Source organism: Perognathus longimembris, chromosome 20 (assembly GCF_023159225.1).
Source record: "Perognathus longimembris pacificus isolate PPM17 chromosome 20, ASM2315922v1, whole genome shotgun sequence".
Classification (NCBI taxonomy): domain Eukaryota; kingdom Metazoa; phylum Chordata; class Mammalia; order Rodentia; family Heteromyidae; genus Perognathus; species Perognathus longimembris.
Window position 1 is genome coordinate 15,505,310 of NC_063180.1, and position 27,984 is coordinate 15,533,293.

The 27,984-nt window shown below is 45.7% G+C and overlaps 1 protein-coding gene across 1 annotated transcript; it reads left to right on the forward strand.

The window, feature by feature from the left end:
- The first annotated feature begins 90 nt into the window (after positions 1-90).
- Positions 91-27,892, forward strand: Gpatch1 (G-patch domain containing 1). Its single transcript, XM_048368767.1, has 20 exons — positions 91-180; positions 3,436-3,570; positions 5,164-5,249; positions 7,494-7,654; positions 8,210-8,307; positions 9,890-9,948; positions 10,854-11,096; positions 12,274-12,421; positions 14,633-14,712; positions 15,331-15,535; positions 16,896-17,189; positions 18,319-18,497; positions 19,311-19,438; positions 20,168-20,304; positions 20,590-20,756; positions 21,811-22,027; positions 22,863-22,970; positions 24,173-24,267; positions 25,511-25,659; positions 27,551-27,892. Exons 1-20 carry the CDS (start codon positions 108-110, stop codon positions 27,579-27,581), a joined length of 2,793 nt encoding a protein of 930 aa, XP_048224724.1. The 5' UTR covers positions 91-107; the 3' UTR covers positions 27,582-27,892.
- The last annotated feature ends 92 nt before the right edge of the window (positions 27,893-27,984 follow it).

Sequence of the window (27,984 nt, forward strand, 5' to 3'; positions counted from 1 at the left end):
CTCGCGGAGGAGGAAAGCCGTGACGTCTCTTGGCCGCCGCCGGCCGCCGTAGGGAGGGGGCGGGGCCCGGAAAGAGGCCGAAGGGGCGGGGCCCGGAAGGGACCAGGATGGCGGCGTTGGGCAGCGACAGCGACGAGGACCTGGTCAGCTATGGCACCGGCCTAGACCCCCTGGAAGAAGGTGCGGGCAGGTCCGGAGGGCGCAGGCCAGGGGTGCTGTCGGTACATCTAGGTGCTGGAGCTTAGCTCTGGGCACACAGCTGTTGCTGTCTCGGAGTTGCTTACTGTTCTGGAGGTTGGGGAACGGAGACTCAGAAGGATGGTCGTGTGGGCCCGGGATGGTCAGCAGGTTCTCCCCTAAGACACCCCCCCCCACCCACACACACACATACACACACACACACACACACACTTACACAAAATAGGACTCAAGAATTGCACTCAAGATTGAAATGAAGGGGGGGAAGATTGCTCTGGAGCCAAGCGCTGGAGCTCACACCTGTTATCCTAGCTACCCGGCAAGCTAGGTCTGAGGATCATGGTTCAAAACTAGCCTGGGCGGGAAAGTAGTCTGTGAGACTCTTATCTCCAATTAAGCAACCCCCCAAAAAGAAATAATAATAAAGCCCAGAAGTGAAGCTGTGGTTCAAGTGGCAGATCGCTAACCTTTCGTCTTGAAAAAGCTTAGGGATAGCGCCCCAGGCCCTGAGTTCAAGTCCCAGGACCAGCACACAGAGAGAGAGAGAGAGAGAGAGAGAGAGAGAGAGGAAGGGAGAGAGAGAGAGAGAGAGAGAGAGAGAGAGAGAGAGAGAGAGAGAGAGAGAGGAGTTATGATGCTCATATATGATGTGTGTTTTTTGTTTTGCTGGTCCTGGGGTTTGAATTCAGGGCCTGAACACTGTCCCTGAGCTTTATACCTGTTCACTTCCAGTTCTTTGGTGGTCAGTTGGAGACAAAAGTCTTAAGGATTTGTTTGCCCAGGCTGGATTTGAACTGGGATCCTCAGATTTCAGGCTCCTGAGTAGTTAGTATTACATCTGGCTTTAGAAAACATTTGATCCGTGAGTAATTAAGGGGACACTGTGGGTATAGTTCCTGGCTTGGAGACCACAGTGGAGATCTGGTTCTTCTTTGTGCTTATTAACTGTGGACCTCAGGGAAGGTACTTAATGAGTACCTTCATGATATAATTTATCATATCCCTGATAAGGAAGGAATTAGTTGTTATTAGTAGCAGTAATTACAATAGGGCCTGGCTAAAGTGCCACCTCTTCTTATGATTTTTTTCCTGCAGCTCTGTGGTTAGAGATGCTGCCTTCCCCTCTGGTGCCCTGTGGGGAGTGGTTGGCCCTCATCATTTACAGGCTACCTATTATGCTGAGATGTCTGTGAATCTCCTTCTACATGAAGAGTACTTAGAGAATGGCAAGACCAGTATTGTACTGGTGGAACCCACCCTCTTTTATTTTAGCCCAGTGGTTCTCAGCTGGCAGCAATTGGCAGTGTCTGCAGACATCTTTGATTATCAGACTTTGGTGGGGGGGATGCATGCTACGGCAACTAATGTTATAGACCAGCAGTGCTCTGAACTATCTTCCAGCCCCAGCACATCCCACAAAAAGGAATTATTCAGCACAAACTTCCCATACAGCTGAGAACTCTGCCTTACCTGAGCATTCATGCCAGGCACACAGGCAGAAATGGAGTGTGTGTACTGCATTTCTTTTTTTTTTTTTTTTTTTTTTGCCAGGCCTGGGGCTTAAAGTCAGGGCCTGAGCACTGTCCCTCGCTTCTTTTTGCTCAAGGCTAGCACTCTGCCAACTTGAACCACAGTGCCACTTCCAGCTTTTTCTGTTTATGTGGTGCTGAGGAATCAAACTCAGGGCTTCGTGCATGCTAGGCAAGCACTCTAGGGCTAAGCCATATTTCCAGCCATATGTACTGCATTCCTAAGCCACACTGAAAATCTTTCAAAAATGGGATCCATTATATCCTAAAGTTACAGTTTTGGAGGCTGAGCCTTTGAGAGATTAAGTAATTTTCCCAAGATCATGAAAGTAAGTAGTAAAGGAGGAGAATTTGACCTCAAATCTCCTGGTCTTCAAATACAACCCTTGATTGCTGCCCTGCTGTTAGTTCCATGGCCAGGAATGACCTAAAACTTCCCAAACTACAAGTGAGAACATGTTAGCACCAGGAAGTTGGACACTCTTTTGCTTTTAAGTATCTACATTGTTGGAAATTTCATAATGAAACCCTACTGTATTAGTAATATTAACGTATGCTAATGAAAACTGTTTCACTGGACAATTAATTGTTGTGGAGTAAATGGAATAAGTTTACTTTCAGTCAAACAATATTGAACTGACAATGCTTTGGGTTGTTTTGTTTTGTTTTGTTTTGTTTTTTTTTTTTTGGCCAGTACTGGGGCTTGAACACAGGGCTTATGCACTATCCCTGAGCTTCTTTTGCTCAAGGCTAGCACTCTACCACTTGAGCCACAGTGCCACTTTGGATTTTTTTTTTTTTTAGTTTATTAGAGGTTAGAGTTTCACAGACTTTCCTGCCCAGGTTACCTTCAAACCTTGGTCCTAATATCTCAGCCTCTTGAGTAGATAGGATTACAGGTGTGAACCATCAATACCTGGGGAAAAATGCTTTTTCTATGAGCATCTCAATAAAAGTTCTGTTCATTGCAACTTGAATTCAAGGCCTGGAACTCTCACTTGGCTTTTTGTTTTGTTTTTGGTTTTTTGTCAGTTGTAGGGCTTGAACTCAGGGCTTGGGTACTGTCCCTGAGTCTCTTTGTTCTCAAGGCTAGCTTTCTACCACTTGAGCCACAATGCCACTTCCAGTTTTCTGGTGGTTAATTAGATATAAGAGTGTCATAGACTTTCCTGCCTGGACTGGCTTCAAACCCTGATCTTTGGATCTCAGCCTCCTGAGTAGCTAGAGTCACAAGCATGAGCCACCAGCATCCAGCTGGGTCTTCTGTTTTTGCTCAAGGTTGGCACTCTGCTACTTGAGCCACACCTCCACTTTGCTGGTTAATTGAAGATCATTCTCTCACAGATTTGTCTGCCCAGCTGGCTTCAAATCTCAATCCTCAGGTCTCAGCCTCCCAAGTAGCTAGGATTACAAGCGGGAGCTATCAGTGCCCAGTTTATGTTTAAGTGCTTTTTTTTTTTTTTTTGGCCAGTCCTGGGCCTTGGACTCAGGGCCTGAGCACTGTCCCTGGCTTCTTCCCGCTCAAGGCTAGCACTCTGCCACTTGAGCCACAGCGCCGCTTCTGGCCGTTTTCTGTATATGTGGTGCTGGGGAATCGAACCTAGGGCCTCGTGTATCTGAGGCAGGCACTCTTGCCACTAGGCTATATCCCCAGCCCCTGTTTAAGTGCTTTTTAAACAACAGCAAAAATTGTTTATTTTATTTCCAGGTGAAAGGCCAAAGAAATCTATTCCTCTTCAGGACCAGACAGTAAGGGATGAAAAAGGACGGTACAAACGGTTCCATGGAGCCTTCAGTGGTGGCTTCTCTGCTGGGTACTTCAATACGGTTGGCTCAAAAGAAGGTAAGATTTTCCCACAAGCAACTACCAGAGCAAATGGTTGGAATACCCAAGATTCCACCCCCTCCCAGCTCTCCTCCCCCCCCGCCCCCCCCCCCCCCCCCCCCCCCCCCCCGTGAGTACTGGGGCTTAAACTCAAGGCTTTATGCTCTTACTTAGCTTTTTTAGATCAAGGCTGGTGCTCTCCCACTTGAACACAACTCCATTTCTGGCTCTGGTTAACTGAAGGTATGAGTCAGATGGACTTTTCTGCTTGGGCTGGGGTCAAACCCTGATCCTCAGATCTCAGCCTCCTGAGTAGCTAGGATGACAGGCGTGAGCCACTGGGAGCCCAGCCCTGCCAGCTTTTTTTTTTTTTTTGAAAAGTTATTCTTCTAAACATTTTGTGATACATAGTCTTTAATGTTCTTTCAAGATTTGGGGTATTTCCAGACTTGATTTGTGCATTGTTCCATTGGCAGAAACTTGTGGGGGGAGAAGTGTCTTCTTTGTAAAACATGAATACAGTGTGTGTGTGTGTGTGTGTGTGTGTGTGTGTGTGTATGTGTGTGTGTGCCCACACATTGGTACTGGGATTTGAACACAGAACCTTAAACTTCTTTATTGGATTTAAAAAATTATTTATTGTGGCTGGGGATATGGTCTAGTGGCAAGAGTGCTTACCTTATATGCATGAAGCCCTGGATTCAATTCCCCAGCACCACATATACAGAAAACAACCAGAAGTGGCGCTGAGGCTCAAGTGGTAGAGTGCTAGCCTTGAGCAAAAAGAAGCCAGGGACAGTGCTCAGGTCCTGAGTCCAAGCCCCAGGAATGGCCATAAAAAATAAATAAATAAATAAATAAAATTATTTATTATTATTGTAAAAGTGATGTGCAGAGGGATTACAGTTACATAAATCAGGTAAAAAGTACTTTTTCTTTTTGGACTGTGTCATCCCTTCCCTCATTCTCTCCCAGTTTTTCCCCCCACCCAGTTTTTATCCCCACCCACAAGTTGTATAGTTCATTTCCATCATCTTAGTGAGCACCACTTCTGCATTTGTTCTCCCTTTGTCCCCACATTTCTGTGCTTCCCCTCATCCCCCAAAAGACAAATAAATGAACAAACAAGACAAAAAGAAAAGAGAACAACAACAATGACAAGGATAAGAAAAACCTCTTGTTTTCATTCCTTGGAGTTCATTTTGATATACATATGATTAGAGTTTCTTGGCCTCTTTCACTCTACCACTTGAACTACCTCTCTACTTCCCACTTTTTGGGTGCTTATTTAGAGAGAAGAGTCCAGTTTATCTGCTGGATCTGGCTTTGAACTTTGATCCTCAGAACTCAGCCTCTTCAGTAGTTAGGATTACAGGCGTGAGCTATTGTGGTCACCCAGCTTGTTTCTGAGTTGTTGAGAGGAAACCTCTGAGTGTCCCCTGGTCTGTGGCCACGGGGGTGGGACTAGTGTGAGTAGATGTGGAGCCATTGATGTCCACCACACAACAAGATGGGCAGTGGCTGAGTTTCAAGTTCCCAGCATATTACTTAATGGCTTCGAAACCAGAATGCTAGGTAGGATTGTAAAGTTCTGAACCACTTTCTTTCTAGGATGGACACCCTCAACCTTCGTGTCTTCCCGACAGAACAGAGCAGACAAATCTGTCCTTGGTCCTGAAGATTTTATGGATGAAGAGGTAGATATGTAAAACTTGACTTTTTTTTTTTTTTTGGTCAGTCATGGGTTTGAACTCAGGGCCTGGGTGCTGTTTGTTTTTCTGGTGGTTAATTAAAGATAAGAGTCTCAGGGGGACTGGGAATATGGACTAGTGGCAAGAGTGCTTGTCTCCCATACATGAAGCCCTGGGTTCAATTCCCCAACACCACATATACAGAAAACGGCCAGAAGTGGCGCTGTGGCTCAAGAGGTAGAGTGCTAGCCTTGAGCAAAAAGAAGCCAGGGACCGTGCTCAGGCCCTGAGTCCCAAGAGCCAGCACTGGCAAAATCAAAACAAAAACAAAAAAACCTTGGCCCTTACTTCCTGTCTTTCTAGTGGCTATTGTAACCCACCCGGGAGCCATTTCTTGCTCCATCCTCAGGTACTATCTGTACATTAAGTAAGCAGGAGGTATAAAATCTTCTACTCTCTTTACTTGCAGCTACATTTCATAGTTTTAATTTTTCTGTCCAAAACTGGGACTTGAACTCAGTACCCGATGGATGCTTTTGCTCATTCGCAGGCACCCTACTTTCTGAGACATGCCTGGACCTCCTTGATTTGTTTTTTGTGGTTGTTTATTTTCATTGTGGTGGTTGGTTGTAGAGCTTGGACTCAGGGCCTAGGGCTCTGTCTCTGAGCCTCTCTGTACTCATGGCTAGAGCTCTACCACTTGAGCCACACTACTACTTTCAATTTTTTTTTTTTTGGCCAGTCCTGGGGCTTGAACTCAGGGCCTGAGCACTGTCCCTGGCTTCTTTTTGCTCAAGGCTAGCACTCTACCACTTGAGCCACAGTGCCACTTCTGGCTTTTTCTGTTTATGTGGTGCTGAGGAATGGAACCCAAGGGCTTCGTGTATACGAGGCAGACACTCTACCACTAAGCCATATTCCCAGCCCTACTTCCAATTTTTGAGTAGTCATTTGGATATAAGAGTTTTGTGGGAACGTTTCTGCCCAGGCTGGCTTTGAGTCACAATCCTCAGATCTCAGCCTCCTGGGTAGCTTTGAGTACAGTCATGAGACACTGGTGCCGACTCCTTGATTTGTTTTTTTATTTTATTTATTTTTTATTTTTTTGGTTGTTGGGCTTGAACTTCAGCCCTGGATGTTATCCCTGAGCATTTTCCCTCAAGACTAGAACTCTACCACTTGAGCCATAGTACTACTTCTAGTTTTCTGGTGGTTCATTGGAGATAAGAGTCTCAGGGCTGGTAGAGGTGACTCACACCTGTAATCCTAGCTACTGAGGAGGCTGAGATCTAAAGATCTCCATTCAAAGCCAGCCTGGGCAGGAAAATCTGTGAGACTCTTATCTCCAATTAACCACCAAAAACAGAAGTGGCACTGTGGCTCAAGTTGTAGAGCACTTTGAGGCTTTGAGCTGAAGAAATCCTCTCCCACCTCACCCCCGCCCCCCCCCCCCAAAAAAAAAGTCTCAGGGATTTTCCTGCCTGGACTGGCTTGGAACCATGATCCTCAGATTTCAGCCTCCTGACAAGCTGGGATTGTAAGTGTGAACCATCAGCGCCTGGCTTGATTTTTTATTTTTTTGCCAGTCCTAGGGCCTAAGCTCAGGGACAAGCTCAGCCCCCAAGTTCTGTTTCTTTAAAATAAAAATCAAGGACTGGGAATGTGGCTTAGAATGCTTGCCTAGCATGCATGAAACCCTGGGTTCGATGCTTCAGCACTACATAAATAGAAAAATGTGGAAGTGTTGCTGTAGCTCAAGTAGTAAAGTGCTAGCCTTGAGCAAAAGAAGCTCAGGGACAGTGCCCAGGCCCTGAGTTCACGTCCCAGGACTGACAAGAAAGAAAAGAAAAGAAAAGAAAAGAAAGAAAGAAAAAGAAAGAAAGAAAGAAAGAAAGAAAGAGAAAAGAAAAGAAACAGAACTTGACAGGTGCTGGTGGCTCATGTTTGTAATCCTACCTACCCAGGAGGCTGAGGATTTAGGTTCAAATCCATCCAGGGTAGGAAAGTCTGTTACACTCTTATCTCCAATTAACTACCAAAAAAACCTGGAAATGGATCTATGGCTCAAGTAGTAGAATGCTAGCTTTGAGAGAAAAAAAAAAAAGCTCAGAGGTAACACTCAGGTTCTGAGTCCCAGGACTGGCAACATCAACTCTCCCCGCCCCCTCCCCCCCAAAAAAAAGAACCAAAGCTGTGTGACAGATCATGCTTCCAAGTAATGGAATTCTGTGTGCATTCTTTCTTTTGAAGGATCTTAGTGAATTTGGGATAGCACCTAAAGCAATTGTCACCACAGATGATTTTGCTTCCAAAACCAAAGACAGAATCCAAGAAAAGGCCAGGCAACTGGTAGCTGCAACAGCCCCCATTCCTGGAGCCACTCTGCTTGATGACTTCGTGACACCAGCAAAGTGAGGAGAGTTTGCTCTGTGTGTGTATGTGTGTGTGAGAGAGAGGGGGGGGGCTCACCTTGGAGTTAATTGGTGGCAAGTCAGGAGAATCTCTCTTAGACTAGAAGTTGACATGGAAGGGTTTTGCCCAAGGGGTCTTGAGGTATCATTGTAAGAGGGCTCAGGAGCCCCATCCTCTGGCCTGGCCAGCTGCTGGGGTTCCCTGTCTATCTCATGCTACCTTTTCTTTCCCCACACCTCTCTGTTCTCTTCCGGGGAACTTGTGGCAAGATGTGGCCTGACATGGCAGCCTCAGATTGGCCCAGGACACATGCTAGACATGGACTGTCCAAAGGCCTGGGAGAGAGAAGGGGAGACTTCCAATGGCCTTCCCAGCTCATCGGTGTCCCGGCCCAGGGAGCTGTGGCTGCACCTGCTCTGCCACCCCAGTGTGACATGGGGGATGGATGAGCACGGACAAGATGGGACTAGAAGGAGACCCTGCCTGCTTCCTGCTGCTGCTGCTGGCGGCCTTGTAAAAGAAGTTCATGTCCAATGCCTACCTTGGTGTCCTAGGTTATCTGTTGGGTTTGAATTGTTAAGAAAAATGGGTTGGAAGGAAGGACAAGGAGTTGGTCCTCGAGTCAAGAGAAGACCACGCCGACAAAAACCTGGTATGTCTACTGATGTCATTTAATTCTATAGCATGTTTCTTGTTTTGTGAGGTAAGATCTCACTGTGTAGCTCATGCTGATCTGGACTTTTCATCCTGCTTTTGCCTCCCAAGTGCTGGGATTAGCTGTCAGGTACCACTGTGCCTGGTTACAGCTCGCTTCTCCTAGTCCTCCTCCTCCTCCTCCTCCTCCTCCTCCTCCTCCTCTTGCTTTTCCTCCCCCTCTTCCTCCTCCTCCTCCTCCTCCTCCTCCTTTTTTCCTCCTTCTTATTCTCTTTCATCTCTTTGTTGTTTCTTTTTTTTTTTAATTTTCTTCAGGGCCCTTATGCTTGCTACACTGGCACTTTACCACTCGATGTAACAATGCCCCAGCCTAGTTTTTTGCTGGTTATTTTTATGTAGGGTCTTGCTTCTTGCCTGGATGTGCTATCTACTTCCTTTAGGCGTCTTTTCATTGTTGGTGGGATTTCAGGTGTGTATTGTCCCATCCAGCTTACCTCCATGGAGCTGGGGGCTTCTCTGGGCTGCTCTGACTTCCCTCCATATCTTAGCCTTCGAAGTAAGGTGAAACTCTTATCTCCAATTAACTACCTGGCTGGATTTGAACCATGATCCTCAGATCTCAGCCCCCTGAGTAGCTAGTAGTGGCGAGAGCCACAGACCGGCAGCTTATAGCCTGCTCTTTAATGGTTGCATATTTCTAGAAGCAGAATTGCTGGGGCAATGATATGTGTATGTTTCAAAACTAACCTACCTTCCTTCCTTCCTTTTCTTTCCTTCTTTCTTTCTTTCTTTCTTTCTTTCTTTCTTTCTTTCTTTCTTTCTTTCTTTCTTCCTTCCTTTCTTTCTTTCTTTCTTTCTTTCCGTCTTTCTGTCTTTCTTCCTTTCTCTCTCTCTCTCTCTCTCTCTCTCTCTCTCTCTCTCTCTTTTTCCCTTGTACTGGGGACCTGGGTCTTTCTCTTAGTTTTTTCACTCAAGGCTAGTGTTTCTACCACTCAAACCACAGCTCCATTTCCGGCTTTTTTTTTTTTTCTGGTTCATTGGAGATAAAAATCTCATGGAGTGGGCACTGGTGGCTCACACCTGTCATCCTAGCTACTCAGGAGACTGAGATCTGAGGGTCATGGTTCAAAACCAGCCAGATCTCCAATTAGCTACCAGAAAACTGGAAGTGGCACTGTGGCTCAGGTGGTAGAGCTCTGGCCTTGAGCAGGACAGTGCCCAAACCTACAATTCAAGCCCCACAACCAACAACAACAACAAAGTCTCTTGGACTCTTCTTGCCTCAGATAGCTTTGATCTCAGCCTCCTGAATAGCTAGGGTTACAGGCGTGAGCCCCCAGTGCCCAGCTGAGTATAATGTTTGAGGGTTGTGTGATTTCCTTTTGAGTTCTCCGTGGTATTAAAACAACACAGTATTGTTGTCTGTATGGGTAGGGCAGGGCCTGGGACAGAGTCCTCTGGTGACCCACCTCTGACCTAGAGCAATAGTAGCTTTCTTTGCACATACAGCCTTGTGTCCCTGTAAAATGCCAGTAGGTCTGGTCACTCATGACTAATGCCTTTGCAATCTCTTTTTATAGATCCTGGAGTGAAAATCTATGGCTGTGCCTTACCCCCTGGAGGCTCTGAAGGCTCTGAGGTATCCCTTCAGCAGAACCAGTTACTTGGTGATTGTGACACTTTAGGATCCTAAACACTTCTAGACATCAGTTAGAACCCATTGATGCCATACCCACGTTATGTCAGTTAATGTATTCTGCAACAGCACCAGGTCTGTTCATTTGTGTGTGTGTGTGTGTGTGTCCATCCGTGCCTGTGTGTGTGCTTGCGTGCTAGTACCAGAAATTGAACCCAGTACCTCATGCAGGCCAAGTATGTGTTCTGCCTCTGAGCTACACCGTCAACCTGCTCAGATTCTGTTTTTTAAAATTTGTTTTGTTTTTGTTGCCAGTCCTGGGGCGTGGACTCAGGGCATGAGCACTGTCCCTAGCTTCTTTTTGCTCAAGGCTAGCACTCTACCTCTTGAGCCACAATAGCACTTCTGGCTTTTTATTTTCTATATATGTGGTGCTGAGGAATCGAACCCAGGGCTTCAGGTATACGAGGCAAGCACTTTACCACTAGGCCATATTCCCAGCCTCAGATTCTTTTTTTTTTTTTTTTTCACAGATTAGTACTCTATCCTTGAGCCACAACTGTATTTCATATGTGTTTTTTTTGTTTGTTTGTTTCATTTGGAGAGAAGAGTGTCACAGACTTTCTCTGCCCCATCTGGCTTGGCACCATGATCCTCAGATCTTAGCCTCCTGAGTAGCTGAGATTCCAGCCATGAGTCACCTGTCCATTCAGACTCTTAGAGTGGAGTGGTTTGTGTTTGTACCATTTGTTCAGGAACATGGTTTAGTCATTTATAACAGCATAGATGCAAGCTTGATAATTATTCTGTTTGGGATTAATCACTGTATTTTAAAATAGTCTCTCATGGGTTATCTCTCTGTGCTGTGTATGTACTCACCCTAATCCCATTTTACACACCGGAAACAGGATGAAGATGATGACTACTTGCCTGATGATGTGACCTTTGCCCCTAAAGACATCACCCCTGTGGATTTCACACCCAAAGATAATGTCCACGGCCTGGCTTACAAGGGCCTGGACCCCCAGCAAGCACTGTTTGGAAGTTCAAGGGAGCATTTTAATCTCTTTGGTGGAGACTCTGAGCGAGCTGGCCATCTTATTGGAGATGTTGGACTGAATAAAGGAAGAAAATTGGGAATTTCGGGCCAGGTAAAAGTGTTTCTTCCCACATAAGCTCTGACCCCTCTAGAAACACATTCACAAAATATGGAATCCCTTGACCTGAGCTGAGGCCCAGGGTCATTTGGAAAGACTCATAAAGCACCTTTCCTGATTTTACCAGTGAGCTGCAGAGAATCTGTGGGCATGTTCTTGGTAGAGTGTGTATGTTCCCAGTGTGAGGACTGCCTTCCCATTCTTCTGTGTGTGCCTGTGGAAAGGGAGGCATGTGGGTGTGTGCGCACGCACGTGTGCCAGCACTGGGACCTGAACTCAGGGCTTAGCACTGGTCCCTTAGATTTTTCACTCAAGTCTTTCACTCAAGTCTGGCATTCTACCACTTGAGCTCCTCTTCTGGCTTTTTGACGGTTTATTGGAGGTCAATCCTCAGACCTCAGCCTCCTTAGTAGTTAAAATTAGTGTGTAAGCCACCATCTCCCAGTTTCAATCACATTCGTTCTTTTTTTTTTTTTTGTCAGTCCTAGAGCTTGAACTCAGGGCCTGGATGCTGGCCCTGACTTCCTTTTGCTCAAGGCTAGCACTCTACCACTTGAAATACAGTGCCTCTTCCGGCTTTTTCTGTGTATGTGGTGCTGAGGAATCCCAGGGCTTCATGCATGCTAGGCAAGCACTCTACTGCTAAGCCACATTCCCAGCCCACCTTGTATTTTTTTTTTTGGGGGGGGGCCAGTCCTGGGGCTTGGACTCAGGGCCTGAGCACTGTCCCTGGCTTCTTCTTGCTCAAGGCTAGCACTCTGCCACTTGAGCCACAGCGCCACTTCTGGCCATTTTCTGTATATGTGGTGCTGGGGAATCGAACAGGGCCTCGTGTATGAGGCAAGCACTCTTGCCACTAGGCCATATCCCCAGCCCCCACCTTGTATTTTTTTTTAATTTATTTAGTGCTGTTCCTAGGGCTTGAATTCAGAGCCTGGGCTCTATCCCTGAGCTTTTTCATTCAAGGCTAGCACTCTACCACTTGAGCCACAGCTCCACTTTTAGCTTTTTTGGTACTTAATTACAGACATGAATCTCACAGACGTTTCTGCTTGGACCAGCTTTGAACCAGGATCCCTTGATCTCTGCCTCCTGGCTGGCTAACTAGGATTACAGGCTCGAGCCACCCACTGGTGCCCAGCTGAAACCTTATTTTATTCTATTTCTGCAGGCTTTTGGTGTAGGTGCCCTGGAAGAGGAAGATGATGATATCTATGCCACAGAAACTCTGTCTAAATATGACACTGTTTTGAAGGATGAGGAACCTGGCGATGGGCTCTATGGCTGGACAGCGCCCAGGCAGTACAAAAATCAAAGAGGTAATACCAGAAACCTATACCCATTGGGAGGACTAACTGTCAGGATCTCGGGAGGAAAGGACTGATAAGATAGTTGTCTCTCCTTGTATATGTTAATCATTAATTCCATCAGTTACATCACCCATCAAAGCATTCTATATTCATTACCTAAATGATGGCAATAAGTCAGTCTCATAAGATTTAATACTGTATATATAACAGATAGGGTTAGGCCAGGTGCTGGTAGCTCAGCCTGTAATCCTAGCTACTCTAGAGGCTGAGATCTGAGATTGGAAGCCAGCTGGGACAGGAAAGCCCATGAGACTCTTTATCTCCAATTAGGCACCAAAAACAAAACAAAACAAAACAAAACAAAACTGGAAGTGGAGCTGTGGCTCAAGTGGTAGAGCAGTAGCGTTGAGCAAAAAAACTGAGAAACAGCACCCAGGCCCTGAGTTCTAACCCCAGGACACCTCCCCCACAACAACAACAACAGCAAAAACAGATAAGTTTAAATGTCTTTAAAGCCAGATCTTTCTGGTATTCTATATTCTGGCCAAAGGATAGATTTCTACCTCTCCTTAATAAAGTCTGAGATCTTGATCTCTGCAAGCCTTCATCCCTGGGTCCCTCCATCTTGTGGCCTGCCTTCCATAGCTGCCTTTATTTCTGCCCCCGGGCCAAACATCTGTAGTTTTAACCATATAGTGTTCGTGTGTGTGTGTGTGTGTGTGTGTGTGTGTGTGTGCGCGCGCGCCAGCCAGTGCTAAAGCTTGAACTCAAGGCCTGTGTGATGTCCTTGAATTTTTTCACTCTAGGCTGGTGCTCTACCACTTGAGCCATGGCTCCACTTCTAGCTATTTGCTGGTTCGTTGAAAATTAAAGAGTCTTGACTTTGTCTGGCTTTGAACCTTTATCCTCAAATCTCAGCCTCCTGACGTAGCCAGGATAACAGACATGAGCTGCCATTGTCTAGCTCTGAGATGCCTAATTTTCACCCCACTTTTCACTAGTTCATGGGCCAAGTAGAGCATTAATACTTTTAAGCAAAAACAAGAACCTGTCACAGGTTGCCATAGCCATCTGTTCAGGAAACACTTGAATCACAGGACCTTTGTCAGTGGGTTTGTCTCCATGGCCAGTGCCCAGTCTTCCTGCTCCAAGCCAGAGGACACTGGTTATTCAGTTTTCTACCTTTGTGATCTTTATCACCTGCTAGAATTTTATTTGTGAAAGAGGCACATTTAATTTGTCATGGATTACATTACAGGCTGCCCCAGTTGTGTGTTATCTTTTGTGTTTTATTTGGATGGTTGCTAAGCAATGGGAAGGACCTCCCTGAGGTTTTTCTTGAAGTGTGAGAAGTATTTTTTTTTTTTTTTTGCCAGTCCTGGGGCTTGGACTCAGGGCCTGAGCAATGTCCCTAGCTTCTTTTTGCTCAAGGCTAGCACTCTGCCACTTGAGCCACAGCACCACTTCCGGCTTTTTCTGTATATGTGGTGCTGAGGAATCAAATGCAGGGCTTCATGTATACGAAGCAAGCACTCTACCACTAGGCCACATTCCCAGCCCAGAGAAGTGATTTTTTTTTTTTACAGCTATAGTTTTTATTTTTGCTCAAACTTAGTCTCTGAGTAGTTTTTCTTGAAAGCTTTTATGCCACAGGACCTGGGGTGTTTTTTATAAAGATACTTTTGAGGAAACTGGGTGCTGGCTCACACCTATCATCCTACCTACTTAGGAGGCTGAGGTCTAAGGATCACAGTTCAAAGCCAGCCTTGGCAGGAAAAGTCTGTGAGACTCTTATCTCCAATTAACAACACAAAGCCAGAAGTGGAGCAGTGGTCCAAGGGTAGAGTGCTCGCCTTGAACACAAAAGTTCAGGGACAGCCCCTAGACCCAGAGTTCAAGCCCCTGAATGAGAGAGAGAGAGAGAGAGAGAGAGAGAGAGAGAGAGAGAGAGAGAGAGAGAGAGAGAGAGAGAGACTGTGGAAGTACTTGTCTTGGGAAGCTAGCCATGGCCTCCTGTCTGGACAGCTAAGCAGCGGAGGGTGGTGTGGGCAGAGCTACTAGTCATTGTGTCAATAGAGGCGTGAGGGCTTTGCCTGCCATTCTGTCACCCTGGTACCCTGCCCTTTGAGTGACATCACCCATGTCATGTACTATTTATGTCTTTGGTTTTACCCTAATTGTTCTCAGCATTGAGGATTAATTGATGACATCATTTCATAGAACCTGAGAAAGATCTTCGTTACATTGGCAAAATTTTGGATGGATTTTCGTTGTCTTCTAAACCTTTATCTTCTAAGAAAGTAAGAAAACCTTTACATTAAGAAATTTTTAAATTCGTTTGGGGCTTAAAACATTTGCTGCTATGTAATGTGAGTTGCTCTATTAATTTAAAAAAAGATAAGAAGCCAGTAGCTCACACTTGTAATCTAGCTACTCAGGAAACTGAGCTCTGAGGATTGAAGTTCAGAGCCAGCCTGAGAAAACAAATCTAAGAGTCTTATCTCAAATTAACCAGCAAAAAGCTAGAAGTGGAGGTATGGCTTAAGTAGTAGAATGCCAACCTTGAGCAAAAATAAACTAGGGAACAGCACCTAGGCCCTGAGTTCAAGCTCAGTGCCTAGTGCAAAAATAAATGCACACATAAATTAATAATAAAACAGATATGTTAATATCTGTAGGATAAGTGGGTAGGACCAATGTTCAAACTGTGAGACCATTGGACCAGTATGTTTCTGGTGACCCTCCGGGGCCCAGATAGATACCTAGCCAGGCAGATCCAGGGTTCCCTACCTTCTGAGCCTCATCTTGGAAAGGATGGGGTTACAGCATTCAGGGGTGACAGGTGTTCTTGGTTAAATCTAACATGATCTTGCTGTAGCCAGTGTTTCCTGAGTTTTGTTTGCCTTTGTTTTGTTAAGATTTATGCACCCCCTGTGCTGCCAAGAGACTATCGGCCAGTGCATTATTTCAGACCCGTGGTAGCTGCAACTTCTGAGAACTCACACCTGCTTCAGGTGTTATCAGATTCTGCTGGAAAGGCAGTTCATGACCCAGGCACACATAGCAGGCACCAACTGAATGCCTCCAAACGGGGGGAGCTGCTGGGAGAGACGCCTGTCCAAGGTAAGTGCCGTGGACGATGCTGAAATCATTACATTTACAATTATGTCTTGTCAAAGTCAAAGTGGGAAGTTGTGGGTTTCCTAGTAAAGTTTCTTACACATTTTCTTTCTTTTTTCCTGCCAGTCCTGGGGCTTGAACTCAGGGTCTGGGGACTATCCCTTACCTTTTTCTTTTTCCTTTTTTTTTTTCTGCCAGTCCTCGGGCTTGGACTCAGGGCCTGAGCACTATGCCTGGCTTCTTTTTGCTCAAGGCTAGCACTCTACCACTTGAGCCACAGAGCCACTTCTGGCTTTTTTTTTTTTTTGGCCAGTCCTGGGCCTTGGACTCAGGGCCTGAGCACTGTCCCTGGCTTCTTCCCGCTCAAGGCTAGCACTCTGCCACTTGAGCCACAGCGCCGCTTCTGGCCGTTTTCTGTATATGTGGTGCTGGGGAATCGAACCTAGGGCCTCGTGTATCCGAGGCAGGCACTCTTGCCACTAGGCTATATCCCCAGCCCCACTTCTGGCTTTTTCTAGATATATGGTGCTGAGGAATCGAACCCAGGGCTTCATGTATACGAGGCACGCACTCTACCACTAGGTCACATTCCCAGCCCCGCTCCCTTACCTTTTTCTCTTAAGGTTAGCGCTCTTCCACCACATGGAGCCATGGCTCCATGTCCAGAATTTTTTTTTTTTGGGGGGGTGGGGGGCCAGTCCTGGGCCTTGGACTCTGGGCCTGAGCACTGTCCCTGGCTTCTCTTTGCTCAAGGCTAGCACTCTGCCACTTGAGCCACAGCGCCACTTCTGGCCATTTTCCATATATGTGGTGCTGGGGAATTGAACCCAGGACTTCATGTATACGAGGCAGGCTCTCTTGTCACTAGGCCATATTCCCAGCCCATTGGCCTGGTTCTTTCTCTCTCTCATTTGTTCTTTCTTTCTGGCTTTTTTACTCGAGGCTGGCATTCTTCCACTTGCGTCACATCTCCACCTACAGCTTTTTGCTGATTAATTAAAAGTTTTTTAGATTTGTCTGTCCAAGCTGGCTTTGAACTGGAATCCTCAGGTAACATCCTCCTGAGTACTTTTATCATTTTCCAGGGCTGGAGATCAAACTTTTTGCATACTATTACTGAGCTACACCCCCAGCCTATAAATGTCCAAATTTTAGCCTCTCTTTTTTTTTTCAATTACACAATAGGAGTTTCATTATCCTATTACTGTCTACTTCACAGGGATATAAGAATAGTAATGAAACACTTCACATAACATCCTAGTCTCTAATTATGTAAGTTTATAATGTTGAATATGGATGTACAGAAAAACGTAAAAATACTTGTCTCATCATACTGTCATGTCTTATTCCTGTTTTTATTTAGGCTCTGCTACTTCAGTATTAGAATTTCTGTCCCAAAAAGATAGAGAGAGAATCAAAGAAATGAAGCAGGTGACTGACTTGAAAGCAGCACAACTGAAAGCTAGGAGTCTGGCCCAGAATGCTTCAGGCAGCAGAGCTCAGCCCTCCTCACCAGACTCCGGACATCGGTCCTGGCACATGGCCTTGGGCGGTGGGACAGCCCCAAGAGCCAGCAACTTCAAACCTTTTGCTAAAGATCCAGAAAAGCAAAAGCGATATGAAGAGTTTTTAGTACAGATGAAAAAGGGGCAGAAAGGTGGGTGTGAGGTCGGGGTGGATGGCGTTCTTCTTGGTTGTTTCTCCAGTCCCTGGCTCTGGACCATACTGAACAAGGGCAGTGGGGCTGTGTGGTGCACATCTGTAATTTCAGCATGAAGGCTGAGGCAGGAAGATTTCAAGTTCATTTGTTTTTTTCTTTTTAAAACCTCATTTTTATTTCTATTTTTATTAAATTTTGTTGACAAGGTGTTGTGCAAAAGGGGTACAGTTACATAATAGGGCAGTGAGTACATTTCTTGTGATATCTTACACACTCGTTTTTCTTTCCCTTCCCTAGATCAGGTAGGCATATATACAATACCCAATGTACCAAAATCATATACAGTAGCCACGTGGCCTATGCCAAAGGAAATTCACCTAGAACTTTAAATATAACGTCAACAATAGAGTTTGCTTATCCTTGTCTTATATGATCATACATACATAGCTGTTAAGCTATTGTGATTCACTGAGAGGTGTATTTTAGACCTTTTTATGTTTAGTAGTTGTTTGGTTTTAGATACATAATGTAAGGTCACTGACCCAAACCTGTGGAAATACCATTTGACAAGAAGTTTTTTGTTTCACAGACCTGGTCTCTACTGTCCCTCCTCCCCGCCACTTTTTTATTTTTTATTTTTATTTATTTTTTTTGCCAGTCCTGGGCCTTGGACTCGGGGCCTGAGCACTGCCCCTGGCTTCTTTTTGTTCAAGGCTAGCACTCTGCCACTTGAGCCACAGCGCCACCTCTGGCCATTTTCTCTATATGTGGTGCTTGGGAATCGAACCCAGGGCTTCATGTATATGAGGCAAGCACTCTTGCCACTAGGCCATATTCCCAGCCCAAGTTTGTTTTTTGTTGTAGATGTTGTTGGCCATGGTGTTTGAACTCAGGGCCTGGGTGATTTTGTTCCAGGCTAGCACTCTTATCACTTTGAGCCACAGCACCATTTCCGGCTTTTTGGTGGTTCATTGGAGATAAGCGTCTCTTGGACTTTTCCTGTCCAGGCGTGCTTCCAATGTTGATCTCCTCAGATCTCAGCCTCCTGATTAGCCAGGATGACAGGTGTGAGCCATCAGTGCCCGTCCCATGGAAGTAAAGCAGTGTCTTGTTCCCCTTTCCACAGATGCTCTGGAACGTTGCCTGGACCCCAGCATGACAGAGTGGGAACGGGGCCGTGAGCGGGAGGAGTTTGCCCGGGCAGCCCAGCTATATGTCTCTTCCCACTCCACCTTGTCCTCCAGGTTCACCCACGCCAAGGAAGAGGATGACTCAGATCAAGTCGAAGTCCCTCGAGACCAAGAGGTCTGTCACCATCCGGGGCTTACCTGGTGAATTTCATTGTACTTGGTTGTATTTTTTAAACGCAGTGCTGGGAATTGAACCCAAGGCTTTGCACGTGCAAGGCTCGCGTTCTAATGACTGGGCTTTGCTCCCAGACACCTGGAATCTGAAAGTTACAGCTAAGCTGGGTGCCAGTGGCTCATGCTCATCCTACTAGTTACTTGCCTATAATTCTGGATACTCAGGAAGCTAAGATTAGAGGATCACGGTTGGAATCCAGCCCAGGCCAGAATGTCCATGAGACTCTTTATCTTCCGTTAACCACCCCAACACTGGAAATGGAGCTGTAGCACAAATTGATAAGAGTGCTAGCTAGTCTGAAGCAAAATAGCTCAAGGACAGAGCCCAGACCCTGAGTTCAAGTCCTACAACCAAAATAATAATAGCTACTCAGACTGAGATTTGAAGATCAAAGTCAGCCCAGGCAGAAAAGTCTGTGAGATTCTTATCTCCAATGAATCAACAAAAATGCCAGAAAGCAGAACTGTTGCTCGGTGGTAGAAAACCTGGTAGCCTTGAGCGAAAAAGCTAAAAATGCCAAGTCCTTAGTTCAAGTCCCAGTACCAGCACCCAAAATAATCAAAATACAGATATCATCATGGAATAAAAGCACACTGCTCTGCCTTAGCTTCCAAGGTACTTTAACAAAAATGTTACATGAGGAGCTCTTTTTGTCAATCCTAGGCAATTTCTGGAAGTTTTTGTTATGTAACTTATTTATAATCAACTCAGTTTCATGGCTACTTGATAAAACAATACTGAGTTTTTTCCTAGAACGATGTCAGTGACAAACAGTCAGCTGTGAAGATGAAGATGTTTGGGAAGCTCACCCGAGACACATTTGAGTGGCACCCCGACAAGCTTCTGTGCAAACGATTTAATGTCCCTGACCCTTATCCCAAGTAAGTGAGATAAATTGCCTTGATGTTGACATATGCCATGCCTACCCAAGTTAAGGCTCACTTTTTTTTTTTTTTTTGGTGCCCATCCTGAGGCTTGCACTCAAGGCCTGGGCGCTATCCCTGAGCTTCTTTGCTCAAGGCTGGTGATCTACCACTTGAGCTACCACTCCACTTCTGTCTTTGTAGTGGTTAATGGGAGACAAGAGTCTCATGGATTTTTTCCTTCCCCAGCTGGCTTTGAACTGCAATTCTCAGTCCTCAGCTTTCTCAGTAGCTAGGGTGACAGGCGTGAGCCACTGGTACCTGGCTAAAGCTCACTTTTTGCTCAGATACTCTCATAAATTCCTTTTTCCTATGTGAATTTACTTGTAACTCATGGGACTTGCAAGTTTTGCAGTTTTCTTTTAACTTCTACTAATTTATTGCTATAAACCATATATCCAGCTAGCCAATTTTACTCCGGATGGGTGCCAGTGGCTCACACCTCTCCTCCTAGCTACTCAGGAGGCTGAGATCTGAAGATCACCATTTGAAACCAGCCTGGACAGGAAAGCCCATGAGACTCTATCTCCATTTCACCAGGGAAAACTGGAAGTGGAGCTGTGGTCCAAGTGGTATAGCACTAACCTTGAGCAAAGTAGATGAGTGGCAGTATCCAGGTCCTAGGTTCAAATCCTAGTACAAACACACCCAAAAAGAAAATAATCTTTATTTCTTTGCAACCCCCAGTTCAACGTTAGTTGGCTTACCAAGAGTGAAACGTGACAAATACTCAGTCTTCAACTTTCTGACACTCCCAGAGTCTTCATCCGTGCCCATAACTCCAGAACCAATTGGGAAAGTGCCAGAACACCGTGCTTCCGACAGTGAGTAGAACCTCCTGGGGCCTTCATATGTGGAAGGTGTCAGAGCTCTAATCTTATGCATACCGACTCTCCCTCTGACAAATGACTCAGTATCCATAAAGCATTCCTATGCTAACAGACCCCCTGTGTGCATGTGGGGTTCCAGACTGTCTCTGGGGTTGTCTCCTCTCCAGTGTTTTGCTCAACGCCCAGCCCATCAAAGGTTCACTGATGCTCTGAGTCCCTGAAAGCACAGTTGTGGAGGACTTGCTGATCCTGGTGTTCAATCTGTGCCCACCCTTTCAGAGTCCAGGAAACCATCCCGGTGGGACACATCGAAGCCAGAAAAGAAACAAGATTCCATTAGTGAATTCTTAAGTTTGGCCAGATCAAAAGTGGGTCCCCCTAAACAAGAATCCTGTCCCCCTGTGAAGAAAGAGGAAGAACAGGCGCCATTGTCACTTTCTGAGAAGGTACTTGGAGCTTCCCTTTGTCTCCCTGGCTGGCCTTGGCTGACTGTGACCTTGGCCTTTCTCTGGGGGTGGGGGAAGTAGAAGGGCTCCATAGCTGTGGGGTAGCAAACCCTACAGGAAGGGCAAGAAGGCAAATGTACTGTAATTGGTGGACTGTAGGTCTTGGTCACAGTCCTTCAGTTATGCTGTTGACTGCAAAGGGAATCATGGGCAACTATATAAATGACTGAGTATACTTGTCAAGTAAGCCACTGGCACCCCGTGAGACAGGGTCTCACTATGTAGCCCAAGTTGTCCTCAAGCCCAGGATCTTCCTGCCTCAGCCTTCTAAGAGCTGGGATTACAGGTATGTACTACCATGCCTGCCGGCTCGCTCCCTTCTCATATTCGACTCTGTAGTCTTAGACAGGCTTTCGAAGACAGCACGGAGGCAACTGTACTTGACTTCATTTTTCTTTTCTTTTCTTTTTCTTTTTTTTTTTATTCCCTGACCAGGAATCAAATTGACTTCATTTTTCTAGGTCTTCCAATGAGCAGTTTCTGAGAGTGGCCTCTGGGTCCTCAGCCCACTGTAGAAAAACTCCACACACAAAAAAGCTGTAGCCAGTTGCCAGTGGCTCACACCTGTCATCCTAGCTACTCAAGAAGCTGAAATCTGAGGACCATGGCTTAACACCAGCCAGGTCAGGAAAGTCCAAGAGACTCAATCTCCAATGAACCACCAAAAAGCGAGAAGTGGAGCTGTGGCTCAGGTGGTGAGAGCACTACCCTTGAGCCAAAAAAGCTTAGGGACAGTGAATATGCCCTGAGTTCAAGATTCTAGGACAGGCACATAAACACACAGAAAGTTTTATGAGTGTCTTCATTTAGTTATAACTAAGGCAGTGTGGGTACCCACGCACATGAGTGTGTGTGTGTGTGTGTGTTCCAATATGGCTCCCCTGGTGTGTGTGTGTGTGTGTGTGTGTGTGTGTGTGTGTGTGTGTGTGTGTGTGTTCCAATATGGCTCCCCTGGCCCTTGCTTCCTCATTCTTCACTCTCCAATGTAACACAGACCGCCAATCCAGATGTGGAGTCCCAGGCAGAGGAGGAAGGCAAACGCCCATCCATGGACCTGTTCAGGGCCATCTTTGTCAGCTCCTCAGATGAAAAGTCCTCATCCTCTGAAGATGAGCAAGGTGACAGCGAGGACAACCAGGAGGGGGCCGACGAGGCCAACCACAAAGTTCCCCATGAGACCCACCTGGGGGCAAGCTCTTCGGGGGCACAAGGTGCGTTGATCCTCAGGCTTGAAGGTGTGAGGGGCAGGGGCAGGCGCTTCATCTATCCTCACACAGCAGGGTGATTAGCTGCGTACTGTGGCTCAGCCTGTCATCCTACCTACTCAGGAAGCTGAGATCTGAGGATGACAGCTTGAGGCTAGTCTCAGGAAGCAAAGTCCAGGGAGACTCTTATCTGCAGTTAACCAGCAGAAAAGCCAGAGATGGAGATTTGGATCAAATGATAGAGCTCTAGCCTTGAGCACAAAAGTATCTATATGTGCATATATATATATATATTTGTACATATGCTTAGATGTATATGATTTATGCTTATATTCTGATATATATGGCATATATAAGTTCATGAGACTCATATCTATATATATTCATATATGAGTCTCATATACTTATAGATCATATATATGATATACATACATATATATGTATATGTGTATGTGTGTATGTCTTATGGACTTTCCTGCCCTGTCTAGCTCTGAACTGAAATCCTCAAATCTCAGCCTCCTAAGTAAGCTAGGATTATAGTCATAGGCCTGCATCGATGGTTCATTTCTGTAGTCTAGGCAGGAGTTACAGCCCTGCTCCACTATAGCTGTTGTTGATATTTTGCATGAAATAATCACCCCAGTTTGTGACATGGGACACGGTCTCCTGCCCTGTGTGTCTGTTGTAAGATTTAATCTGTTCTCAGGTAAGTTCCTCGGGATGTGTCCAGCTGTAGAGACCTGGCATGTGTGCCCCTCAGTACACACACCTGTGTTGGCAAGAGACCTGCAATAGGTTAACACATGTTGATGAATGAAACAAATACCCTGATGTTTTTCAGCCAGTGAGCCAGAGCCCCAGGAACCTGCCTTTCCCTTCCCGATACAGAAGATGCAGATAGATGAACGAGAAGAGTTCGGCCCTCGGCTGCCTCCCGTCTTCTGCCCCAGTGAGTCCTGATCCCCTTGGTTCACCTGCTTATACCACAGCCACCTGCCAGTCTAACAGCATGCTTACACCTCCATCCAATCTAACCTGAGGCTATGCACATGTATGTCCCCTTTATGATTTGTTTTTCTGCTGGCATTGGGACTTGAACTCAGGGTCTTTGACTCTCCCTTAGCTTTTTTTGTTGTTGTTGTGGGGCTTGAACTCTGGACCTAGGAGCTGTCCCTGAGCTCTTCAGCTCAACGCTAGTGCTCTACCACTTAAGCCACAGTGCCACTTGCGGTTTTCTGGTGGTTAATTGGGGATAAGAGTCTCACAGACTTTCCTGCCCTGGCTAGCTTTGAACCAAGATCTTCAGATCGCAGCCTCCTGAGTAGCTAGGATGACAGGCATGAGCCACTGGCGTCCGGTCTTGATTTTTTAAAATTTTATTTAGTTGTTTATTTAGTGCCAGTACTGGGGCTTAAACTCAGGGCGTAGGCACTGTCACTTTAGCTTTTTCATTCAAGGCTGGAGCTCTACCACTTGAGGCACAGCTCCCCTTCTGGCTTTTTGATGGTTAATTGGTGCTAAGAATCTTAGGGATTTTTCTGCCCAGGCTGGCTTGGAATCTCAATTTTTAGATCTCAGCCTCCTGAGCAGCTAGGATAACATTGGTGAGCCACCGGCACCTGGCACATTATATTCTTTGGATTCCTTAAAAAAAAAAAAAAAGACAAATAGAAATTCTTGCAAAAAAATATGTTTTTTTCTTTTTAATAAAGAGACAAAGATATACAGGAAGAGCTGACATATTCCAGACTCTGGGTTATAGAACTCCTGTGCCTGGTCCCAGCTCATCCATCCTCTCTACATCCCCAAGACCCAAAGGAATCTTATAAATGTGCAAAGGAGGCCTGGAGAGATTCATCATGTGCCCACGACTGCCAAGACAGGATTCAGCTTTGTAGTCTGAGCTGGTTTTAAATGACACCAGAAGATCTGATATGCCATCCGATCTGACCTGGTCTGGCAGATAAGGCTAGGGCAGCCCAGGGCTGGGTAGCCCAGGGCTGGTGGTGAGGTTTCTAGCACCTTCTGAAGTAAAGCACTCTGGAATGTTTTACTCAGCTGTTTGTTTGATCATCCAGGCAGGAGTTACCCCAGGATGAAACATTCCTGGTTTTATAACTAGGCTACATGTTTATCGCATTTGCTCTTCAGATGCACGTCAGAAACTCGAGATACCTCAGAAAGAAAAGCAGAAAAAGAAAGATAAACACAAGCCCCAGAAAGAGCACAGACGAAAGAAAGACAAGGTGAGCATTTGCAGGTGTGGTGTGGGACTTGGGGGGCTGCTGCGAGAGAAGGGAGCCCGAGGAAAGGGGCTGCCCTCTGCACCAGGGCCACAGGTCTTGTACTGCCATAATAGAAATAGATTTCAGTCAAACCTTCCATTTCCCCCAAGATTTGCTTTGTTTATCAGCTCAGTAAAATCTATTTATTTATTTATTTTTACCAGTCCTGGGGCTTGAACTCAGGGCCTGAGCACTGTCCCTGAGCTTCTTTTGCTCAAAGCTAGCACTCTGCCACTTGAGTCACAGCGCCGCTTCTGGCCTTTTCTGTGTATGTGGTGCTGAGGAATTGAACCCAGGGCTTCATGCATGCTAGCCAAGCACTCTACCGCTAAGCCACATTCCCAGCTTGGGTATACTTTAGTTTGTGGAATTTAATTATTTTGTGAAAATATATATTTAAAACTAGGTGCCAGTGGCTCCCACCTGTAATCCTAGCTACTCAGTAGGCTGAGATCTGAGGATCACAGTTGAAAGCCAGCCCAGGCAGGAATGTCTGTGAGACTCTTTATCTCCATTTAACTACCCCCCCCCAAAAAAAACAGGCCCAGAGTTCAAGCCCCACAACCCACAACAACAAAAAACATAGTGTCCACGCCCTGAGTTCAAGCCTCAGGATCAGCCCTAAAATAAATGTGTGTGTGTGTGTGTTGCACTTGGAATTTTTTGTGTGTGTCCAAGTTTAAAAAGATACCTATCAAGGAAGTCAGGGACAGTGCTCAGGCCCTGAGTTCAAACCCCAGGACTGGCTAAATAAAAAATAAAAAGGCACCTATGTGTTGAGTATTCCCAAGCTTGGTATTGGTGGTCACGCCTGTAATCCTAGTTACTCGGGAGGCTGAGATCTGAGGATCAAGGTTTGAAGCCACCCTGAGACAGAAAAGTCTACAAGACTTTATCTCCAAGGAACAACAACGACAAAACTGCCTTCAAACTGGGATCCTCAGATCTCAGCTTCCTGAGTAGCTAGGACCATGGGTGTGGGCCCCCTGTACTGGCCCTTCCTAGGTTGACTTTAACAACTAAGTGCAAGCCTGAGTTAGCATTCCCTCCTCTGGGCTGGCTAGACAAGTGCTCTGTCCCTGAGCCACAGACCCAGAACCTAGGTTAGCCAAACTGCCAATCTAAAATATTGGGGAAATACTTGTTTGTTTCCCACTTGCAACCTCCCTCCCCCTCCCTTGGTTTTAATTTTTTTTTCCCCCAGAAAAAGAAACATAAGAAGCACAAACACAAAAGCAAGCAGAAGAATAAAAAATCAGAAAAAACTAGCAGTTCTGAGAGTTCTGACACGAGTGACAGCCAGAGCAATGAAGAAGGGACCCCAGACCTGTCACCCCAGGAACTGCTGAGACGGTAAGCCACAGGAGATGTCTGGTTCTTTGATACTTGGAAAACTTAATGAATACTTGATGTGTGTGTGTGTGTGTGTGTGTGTGTGTGTGTGTGTGTGTGTGTCTACAGAAATACACCATAAACAAGAGATCTGTATGCCGATCAGGCCTTTACAAAGCTTTAATCTTCTAGCTGGGTGCCTGTGTTGCATCTATCATCCTAGCTACTTGGTAGGGTGAGATCTGAGGATCACAGTTCAAAGCCAGCCAGAGCAGGAAAGGCTGTGAGACTTCTTTTTTTTTTTTTTAATGGTCAGTCATATAGCTTGAACTCAGGGCCTGAGCACAGTCCCTGAGCTGCTTTACTCAAAGCTATACTCTACTAGTTTGAGCCACAGCTCTACTTACTGTGTTTTGGTAGTTAATTGGAATCTCACAGACTTTTCTATTCAGGCTGACTTCAAACTGTGATACTCAGTGAGCGAGAAAAGCCTAGAACACAGAGAACAAAGACGCATGGTCTCTTTGATATATATGATTGTTGGGGGGTAGGGAAACAGTAGAGATCATGTTTGTAAAGTTATAAACTTCTTTTCAAATGAGGATAAGCAAAATGAACTCCAGGAGAAGGAATAGGGAGGATTTTATTGTTGTCGTTATGTTTAATGTACTGTATATGATTTTGGTACTCTGGATATTGTTTGTTTTTTGTTTTTTTTGTCTGTCCTGGGTCTTGGACTCAGGGCCTGAGCACTGTCCCTGGCTTCTTTTAGCTCAAGGCTAGCACTCTATCACTTGAGCCTCAGCGCCACTTCCAGCTTTTTCTATATATGTGGTGTTGAGGAATCGAACCCAGGGCTTCATGTATACGAGGTGAGGTACTCTGGATATTGTACATATGCTTACCTGAACTAGGGAAGGGAAAGAAAGATGAGGGAGGGTGTAACAAATATGACAAGAAATGTACTCACTACCTTATTTTTATGTAACTGTACCCCCTCTGTACATCACCTTGTCAATAAAATTTAATTTTAAAAAACTGTGATACTGGGCTGGGGATATGACCTAGTGGCAAGAGTGCTTGCCTTGTATACATGAGGCCCTGGGTTCAATTCCCCAGCACCACATATGCAGAAAATGGCCAGAAGTGGCGCTGTGGCTGAAGTGGCAGAGTGCTAGCCTTGAGCAAAAAGAAGCCAGGGACAGTGCTCAGGCCCTGAGTCCAAGCCCCAGGACTAGCTAAAAAAACAAACAAACAAAAAAACTGTGATACTCAGATCTCAGCTGCCTGAGTAGCTAGGATTATAGGTGTGAGCCACCAGTACCCAGCTCATGAAACTCTGATTTCCAATTAACCACCAAAAAGCCAGAAGGGGAGCTGTGGTTCAAGTAATAGAGCATCAGTCTTGAGTAATGGGACAGTACCTAGGCCTGGAGTTCAAACCCCAACACTAGTGCACACATACACACAAGAAATAGCCCTCAAACTGGGCACCGGTGGCTCATACCTATAATCCTAGCTACTCAGGAGGCTGAGATCTGAGAATCGCAGTTGAACGCCAGCCCGGGCGAGAAAGTGTGTGAGACTCTTATCTCCAGTGAACCACTAGAAAACTGTGGCTGAAGTGGTAGCGCTGAAAAGCTCAGAGACAGTGTCCAAGTCCAGAATGCAAGCCCCACAACTGACCAAAATGAAAGGTCCTTGTGAGAGGTATGGATTAGCGGGTGTTTGAATGCTTTTACTGGGATTGGAGATCCACATTACACGTTGTGTCCTTGGGAGTGGCTGTCCTCTGTGCTTTCTACCTGAGGACATTCCTCTGTGACTCGGTGGGCACACTCAGCCCTCCCAGAGCTGTTTGGCTTTTTAGTTTCCATCCAATTTACCAGCCCTCTTCTGTTTTCGTTCCCAGGCTGAAATGTCTCCCGCCAAGAAGACAGTGATTGAATCTGTCCCGGACTCTCGTTGGATTTCCATTGACTGTTCAGTTAATACACTGTCCAGATTGTATTTATATGTAAATTCCTGCTGTAAAATAATTTTTAAAATCTTGACTTTTCAAAGGCCACCTCAAAAGGTTGTGGAAATTGATTTCTATTTTTAACTTCATATCATGTCTGAGGGAGAAATTCAAATTGAACAGTTTAATTAAAGTATTGGGGTTTGGGTTTTATTTTTCCATTTGCCTCTTGAATTTTTAATTTCCTGGAAATTTTAGAAATATATGAAAAGTGAAGGCTTTCAAGCAGGCGCCTGTGGCTCATGCCTGTAATCCCAACTACTCAAGAGGCTGAGAGCTGAAGACGGAAGCCACTTGGACTGAACGTCTGTGAGACTCTTATCTTT